The 8,665-nt window shown below is 36.3% G+C and overlaps 1 protein-coding gene across 1 annotated transcript in view; it reads left to right on the top strand.

The window, feature by feature from the left end:
- Positions 1 to 8,018, top strand: part of LOC119787497 (ADP-ribosylation factor 6-like) — a 30,824-nt gene extending 22,806 nt beyond the window's left edge. Inside the window, exons 2-3 of the mRNA XM_038291392.1 lie at positions 5,597 to 5,778; positions 6,010 to 8,018. Coding sequence (XP_038147320.1) covers positions 6,594 to 7,121 — 528 coding nt within the window. The 5' untranslated portion in view covers positions 5,597 to 5,778; positions 6,010 to 6,593 and the 3' untranslated portion in view covers positions 7,122 to 8,018. The remainder of the gene's footprint in view (positions 1 to 5,596; positions 5,779 to 6,009) is intronic.
- The last annotated feature ends 647 nt before the right edge of the window (positions 8,019 to 8,665 follow it).

Raw genomic sequence — 8,665 nt, 5'->3', positions numbered from 1 at the left:
GTCGACATTTACTGCGTACAGAGTCGCTACAAGGAGGAGGACAGACACAGAAGCACTCAGTGAATTTTAACTGGCAGCTACTTCTATATATGTTTCAGTAATAGTTAGGAGACAGGTTGGTTATGCCACCATTACACAAACGGAGCTTTTTCAGCTAAAAATGGCAACAGATTGTACATTTATATAAGTTTAAAAAAGCTGGGCTTCTCAAAAGGACCATTACTCAGAGTTACAGATTAAAATTAACACATATCTGTTGTTTTCTTATTAAACAGAGAATCAGACTGCTGAGCTCCTAAATCCTGAAAATTATTTTCTCTGGAATCATTGTATTGGTAGACAGGTTCATAAATCTGTTTTTAAGCAGAGCAGAGACACAATTAGGGACAGCTGCTGATTTAAAGGTGAAACAGATTTACTGGGATATGCAACATGCAATAAAATATATATCCCCATGTTTACAAGAAAAAATATGCAATGCTTTAATAAAATTTAAAAACATATATTTTTGTCTTTTGTAGTTCAGCAAGACTCAGAAATAGCTGTGCCTGCCAACCCAGAGAGAGCCAGACTCACAGGACACAGACTTAAATTTAAAATATAAGAAACCTGCAAGAATTGAAGCACAAAGCACGGTGTATAAATGATTTTTTAAATATAAGATTCAATACATAGACTTTGGCTGTCAACGACATATGGGACAAATTTCTAAATTTGATTTTGCTGCTTGTGAAGGAGGATAATCACTGATGCAGCTTAAAGGGAAGCCAGGCATGGATGGATGGATGGAATTGAAGTTGTGTCCATTCTAGGGATGCATGATATATTGCTGTTGGCATCGGTGTCGGCTGTTATTTGTCATTTTTTCATCTTTGTATAACTATAAATATTAGTGAATTGTACTCTTGTGTTCTCAACAATAGTAAAACCTTCAATAAATATATGTTTGAGCTAATTTTTGGAAAATATAAAGCCTATTGAAAGCGCTCGGGTTGAGTAGCTGTAGCTGCATCAGCCAACACCCTTAGAGCGTCCTCACCAACTTTCATCACAGAGTTACACCCTTGATCAAGAGGAATGTTTAAACTTATTAAACGTCTTAATTTTTCATATATTAATAGTTACTTGACAACTAAAAAGCTGTGGTTAATTATGCACATCAAAATCCTAACATTATATATATACATTAATATATACAGAATTCATGCTCTTTTAAGACCCTAATTGTGTGTTATATGGGGTAAAGAAAAAAATTCAGTGAAATCATAGATAAATACCTACTTTAATAATAACTTAAAAATCTATCTAATGTAGATATTAGTACATGTCATATTAATGTTATGCAGAACAATTTTTGATAACAATGGGTAAGTAATGACCATGGAAAATATGTTTTCCCCAGACATTTTATCCACTATACCTTTTATTTAGACAGCATGGATGTTTAAATATATGCATCTATTTGTAATCAAAAGGCTGTAGGAAAGTATAGTTTGTCTTTATTTTGAAAATATGGATGTTGTTCCTGTTGGAACAGGGTAGATGGACCCTGAAGTTCTGGCACCTATCCAATTTTGGCCACCCAAAATTTTCTGGCTACGCCTCTGGGCGCGTCTCTTACAGAGCTGTTATCATCCAAATTATTGTAGTAGAAAAAAAGTTTATTTTTACACTTTTATTACTATATGAAAATATAAAATAAGAGATAAATCTAGGAAACCAGCTGGTACGGATTAAAAGCTTGTATAATGTCTCCAAAACTGCCCTTGGGGGCCACTGGCACCTAAAAAGGTCTTGCCTGCAGAGGTTTTTGACTCAAATGAGGATTTTTCAATACAAATCATCTTGCAAGTAAAAGACTTGGACAATTTTTATTGTAATTTTTCTTACACAGAGTGTATACAAAACAAAATTTTCATGTTTCTTTTTTGTTTCACACTTTTCAGACAGTGAATGAGTAGTAGCTTAGCAGTGAAATGAACATTTCCATTTCATAAAGTGCAGCCGTGATCAAAAAAGGTTAATTACTGTACAGAATATCCATATTTTTCTAACATTCTATTGAATTCTGTTTAATTTCTTAATATGATCATATATAATCCTTAAAAGTCCCCATGCTTTTTTGTTTTAGAATTACCCAAACCCTGTTCTGTGTTTCTTTTCAATGGACCAAAGAATTTAAACTTTGTGACTTTATCGTATAAAGGCAAATGTGGAAAAAAATGTTTTTATATATTTGGACCTTCATCAGTTTACATATAGCATTCCTAAATGTTTTATGGTGCACAATCAGTTACCATTTATTGGCCTTGTCATAAAAAAGCTGATAAGGTGGATTTTATTTGAGGCAGCAAGTTAAGAGTATTTGGACAGGCAATAAATTCAAATATGTCATTAACATTATTTTATGCATATTCAACCAGTATAGGAAATGTAACACCTCAGAGCATCGATGAGAAGATCTGTCTAGACCTACAGGAAGGGCAATCTTTGCAGGAGGAAACAAATACTTGTTTAATGTTTTCTAGATCTGCACTAAAGACCATAGCACATTTTTAGAGATGCTTCTTTAACAAAAGGAAATGAAAATAGGGGAAATATGCAAGTCAAAACTTAATGAAGTGATGTGGATTTGGCTGCTAGGCAGAGAGAAGCAAATGTGGTGGAGTTTTGCATGCAGACGGTTGGGAGCAGTTATCAAAGACTTGTCTGTATTAAAATTAGAACTCTTTGGGGAGAAAGTATCTGACACAAGATTGACATTGTAGCAGGATGGACACCCTATAAGCTGTTGAGGTATTAATGATGTATATATTATTAGGAATCTTATCAGGAAGAAGGCTAAATAATGCAAGCTAATGAAATAATATAAAAGGAGAATGTTAAAGAGTGTTGAAGTGACCTTTTTGGATCCCCAGAAGTCAGAGAAGCAGCCTGAGAGAACCTGTTTGTCCTGATGCACCATGTCCTGTCAGTCAAATGAGAGTCCAGAGATGCCAGCCAGAGCTTAGAGCCTGTTTAACAGGACTGAGTGGTCAACAGTGTCAAAAACAGAGATTTAGAAAGACCAACACTGAACATTTCCAATTCCTCTGCAGATCCTTATTTTATTAGTAAAGCAGAAAGCTGTAACTTAACGAACCAGGATTTCAACAATATTTATTTACTAATAAAAGCCAGCTGAGGAGCACAGGGTGGAAGTTGTAAATTGAGTCATGATGAAGATTAGGTTTCTCTAGTAGAGAAATGACCTCTGACATTTTAAAATATGACAGGAATTGACCTTGTTTAAGGGAGGTGTTAATTATTGACAACACTGATGGTCCAATGCAGGGGATGGCTAAACAAAAGAAGAGAGGGGGGAGGGTATGCAACGAGTAAGAGAGTCCGTCCAATTAAAGAACACATTTGGTTTGATATAAATGTAACAAAAGAGATCTTAGATCTTCATTCGCACGACTTCGCACTCTGCTGTGAAGCAATAGGCCAAGATAACAGGCAGTCCTCTTCCTATACTCCCTTAGGAGGGAACTTTAGAAGAGAGGAAAGTCTGTCCTCTCTCTAGGAGCTGTGTTCCTTCTTTATATATATACAACTTGGTTTGATAACCTTTAACATTTATGTCTGTAAACAGAGAAAAACATTTGAAAAAAAGAAATCTGTGAGAGGGCAAATGCTTTTCAAGGCACTGTGACATCTGAAAATAATTAATTTAGAGAATTTACAGCTTTTTAGACTCTGTACAAAAACACCGTTAGAGTTAATAGAAAAGATGGCTGCAAGAAGTTTTCTCTCTTGGGCACAAGCAAGGAAGCCATTTATCAGATGAGTGTAAGAAATGTGAAGTAATAAGATGATTTATGTTTAAAATAAAATAAAAAACTCCAATTTATTATTTCATGTGTATGAAATCTAATTATTTCGTTTCGAGAGCCAAAATAAGAATTTGATGGGCAGATCTTCATATTTACCTGCTCAGATTATAGCTAAATAGACACATTTTTTAAATATTTAATTCTTTTATATCAGCTTTTACAGTGTAATTCCAAATATTTTTTTTTTTATGACATGCGCTGACAGAAGAGACCAAAACTTCCCTTGGACTAATTTAATATTTTGCCTTTAAAATGTACTTTAAATGAAAGATTCAGCCATGTTAAGATAGGATTAATGACTGTTACTTCTGTTAGATGAGGAGTCTGCAACCTTGTCTTTGTTGCTGCCTTAATACGCTAAACTATTGTCCAAGCTCTTTATTTTTTCATACCAGGTGGGACCCAATAAAAGTTTCTCCAAGTTCTACAACTTACTTTGTGTTCTATTTTCATTGAGAGAGGTGCTGAGCCATTTGTTTGCTGTCGTAGATCGAATTTATTAGCTGTGCAAATTTAAAGACATGGATGATTTAATTACAGATGAGTTGATAAAATAGTTTAGTTATTCTTGCTGGCATTTGTAATTGTTATTTGCTAATACAATTTTATATAGGCAAGCAAAAAATTAAATAGATCATTTGCCAGAATTTTGGAATAAAATAAAAACAATAAAAAACACAGAAACAGTTTTTTTTCTTTTTCGTTTTTGATTATAAGCAGCTATTATAAACCATTCACAAATTTGAGGATGAAGGTATAAACATTTACTGTGACCTTGAAGTAGAAGACAGCAGCTATCAGTAATTTTACTCACATGCTGCAACTGGTAACTTAAATTGAACTTGATCCTTGCGTGATAATTAGAAAACAGCTATTAAATTATCTCACTTAGAAATACTGTAAAAGCTTGAGTCATTATCATTTTCAAGATCTTTATTTATTTTTTTGTTATTCCCATTTAGAATGTGTACATTACAACACACAGCATTTACACCTGACATGTGTCATGTGGTCCCATGTGTCTATGTGTAAGAAATGCAGTTCTGGTCTGCAGGCTGATAATATATTTGGACAACTGGAGGATTCCTTATTAAAAAAGCTGACATAAATGTTTGTGCTAAAATCCATAAATAGCAGAGGCAATATCGTGATACTGGAGAGGACAGAGAATGAAGAAAGAAATTGATATTGGAAATATTCACAATTGCTTTCTTGCCATTTTAGTAAACCTTTAGGTCAATTAAGGGGAAAACTTAATGTTTTGTTTTTTTTTCCAAGTTACAAAAACATTAAGGAAGGAACTTTATCAACATTCAGGGGTATATTGCCCCACTTTTTGACAAGGGACAATAAACACATTGGCCACTAGGTGGAGTCGTTACTCTTCATATAATTAGCGCTGACAATATTTATGCATTTTTTTCCAATTTTGAAATCAAAACATATCTGTATTTAAGAGGCGACTATACAATCAAAATTTTTTTTTACACTTTTCTTGTTTTCTTAGACAGTCCATGCCAAATTAAAATAAAACAAATAAAAAATATTGCATTGATTATAATAAACTATGGAAGGCAATAGTAAAATAATACACTAAATCCAAGTAATTACTGGATAGATAGTAAATTTTGGTTGTGAACCAATAGAAATATTCCTTGTATGATATAAATGATATTATTACTAGAATATGATTTTCTCCACATATATTTATAGTGTGATAGGGCAGTCTGTCAGCGTCAGACTCGGAGGCGGACTCGGCGGGTATCATCTGAATGGAGCAGACAGTAGGAAGTGGCCCCTGATTCAGTTCCACACCTTTCCGTTGTAGCAGCAGCAGCAGCAGTGCGGGTAGCTCCAGCTAAAGGAGGAAGACAACACCTCACACAATATATCGACTCTGGGGGTAAGGAAATTAAATATAACCATACTCATTCTCTCCTAAAACGTGCGGCTTGCCATATAGTCATCGTAGTATACATTTGTTAGCTAATTCCATTAGCCCACTGCAGATAGCCACATTAGCTACTTAGCTCAGTTTAGCACGCGAGCTAACTAGCTATCTTAACAGCCAATCTAGCAGTAGCTGGCTAATTTTTTTTCCACATATTGACCCTCCCCCTAAATCTCTTTTCAGTGTGACCAGAGTTTGGTGAGCGGAATATTTCTGCCCATGGACTAGCAGGGCTAATTGTATGCATCGTGGTGAGGTTTCCCCCGGTGTGAGCCGACGTAGAGCCGCTGTCAGCGGTGGAAAGAACAAGGGCGCAGCCGGTGAGGAGGAGCGCCACATCCCAACACCGGAGGAAATTCTCTTCAAGTATCGCGGCTTTTGTCGGCGGTCCCATTTAACTACAAAGTGAATCTTCTATGCAGTTCCCAGTCACCGCGGCCTTTATTCAGCCCATATGTTTATGTTCATTTTTTTATACTGAACAATGAACCTCCCTCAACAGCTGCTGCCAACTTGTTAGTCCTATGGTGTCATGCTGTGTGTAGGCCAAGAAGATATCATTATCTGAGCATAAATGCCGTTAATCATTTCTAGACAGACTTTTAGGTGAAGATTTAAGGATGTGTCTTTATTTTTGACTTTTTCTGCTTAAAAAAAATTCCTTTCACTTTATGGTTCCACCTGTGCTAAACTGTAAGCTGCGTTCAAAGTAACCATCCATACATCATATTTTATCCTTAGGAAGTATTTATGCTCAAGAGTTCAAAATGGGGAAAATGCTCTCAAAAATCTTTGGCAACAAGGAGATGAGAATATTAATGCTTGGACTTGATGCTGCTGGAAAGACAACAATCCTTTACAAACTTAAACTTGGACAGTCGGTGACAACGATCCCAACAGTGGGCTTCAACGTGGAGACGGTCACTTACAAAAACGTCAAGTTCAACGTCTGGGACGTAGGAGGTCAGGATAAGATCCGTCCCCTGTGGCGGCACTACTACACGGGGACCCAGGGCTTGATTTTTGTGGTGGATTGCGCGGACAGGGATCGCATCGACGAAGCGAGACAGGAGCTTCACCGCATCATCAATGACCGAGAGATGAGAGATGCCATGATTTTGATATTCGCCAATAAGCAAGACCTTCCGGATGCCATGAAGCCGCACGAAATCCAAGAGAAGCTGGGATTGACCCGGATCAGAGATAGGAATTGGTATGTTCAGCCCTCCTGCGCAACCACAGGTGATGGACTATACGAGGGTCTGACGTGGCTAACTTCAAATTACAAGTCTTAATGATTGATTGCTGACTGTTTTAGGTCAAAACTGCAATGTTGCAAGTAACAAATTATTCTTCAAAATGAGAATGCTTAAGAAAAGTTGATTATCTCAATTTATTTTTATTACGTTTATCTTTTGACTAATTTATCTTTAACTGGGTTTGCCGGCTTAAAGTTTGCTTGTGTTCTTCAGGAGGCATATATCACATTCTTTATTGCTTGGGCTTGTTTCAGAAGACAAAAAAGTGGAGTTAGCTGGTTTCTAAGGTCAAAGCCACAGAGATCACCACCTTTGCCTGTTCTTTTGTTTTCTATTTTATATCTTTCCTAAGGACATTCTTGGACTTAACCTGTTTAAAAGTCCTTTTGACTCTTTTGGGTTGAACTTTGACATTCGATTCTTTATTTGTCATGTAGCCTACTTGAAGGACACAGTACTGTGATTCATAGTTTTCCTTCTCTGGTATTAAAAAACTGGGGTAAATGCAAGAAACAACAAAACAAAGCCCATGTTTTACCTGGTCTGTCAGGTTAGAACAACACATTTTTCTTACTCTTACATGGGCTTTTCTAGGGAACTGATTGACCCATTTCATGTCTCACTATAATGTGCAGAGTATTAAACAAGCAGGCCATCAGTAACATCAGCTCTGACCTCTCAAATCTGACACCACAGCTGATTAGTCTCAGTATTGGGACATTATATGATAGCTTTTATCTGTAGCATGACTACATAAGTACATTAACCCTACATCCGACTCCATCTGTTGGTTCAGTCAGGGCAGAGAGCTGTTAAGGAGTGAGGTGTTGGAACGGCAGCCTGAGGTGCAGCTCCTATTCCTTATCGACTGGGGGAACTATGTACAGAACAATGTCATTGTAATGTCTTATTAAAAAAGTGATTTTAAATCTTTTATGTCTCTGTTTTGTTCCTTCAAGGCTTGGTTCATTACCATATAGAGCCTGCAGCTTTTCCTTTTTAAATTAGTTCCATGTGAAGGTTGTCTGCATGTTTAGGTAAACTGGTTGGAAGCGTAGTTTGTACGCTATCCACTGCTCTCTGAAGACTTCCTGTTTGACCACGATTGGCTTCTAATAGTCAGCTGAAAACTGTCCTAGAGTCATTCATCTTAAGCCTACTGTGTTCCAAAGTTTATGAATGTCTTCTCAAGATGATGCATTTGGATTGTGTTTTTTACCTGCATATACATTTCCAAATATTCAGATTTGATAGTCTTGGTAGCTGAGGGGAAAAGCGTAGCAGCTTAATTTCAGGCAGCTGACCTGCAGTGCTCAGCCACACATGGTTGTATGGGCAGCAGTTAGTAAATGCTGCCTTCAGTCAGAGAAATCTCTGTCGCACTTTGACCACGATCTTATTAAATTGTCTTAAAACTCCAAACAGAAAGGAAAAAATAGCTTTTTTGTTTTTTTTATCTCAATTTTAGCCCTCAAAAAATTCTACACGTGTCTCATTTTCTTTCACAATAATTTTTGTGATTTAACTTAAAACCTTTGTCCATTTTATCTTTTATATGTTGCGTAAAAAAACAAGCAAAA

The sequence above is a fragment of the Cyprinodon tularosa genome, unplaced genomic scaffold (assembly GCF_016077235.1).
Source record: "Cyprinodon tularosa strain WSP-4 unplaced genomic scaffold, ASM1607723v1 ctg3, whole genome shotgun sequence".
In the NCBI taxonomy this organism is placed as follows: Eukaryota; Metazoa; Chordata; class Actinopteri; order Cyprinodontiformes; family Cyprinodontidae; genus Cyprinodon; species Cyprinodon tularosa.
This window is presented reverse-complemented; position numbering and strand designations above follow the sequence as displayed.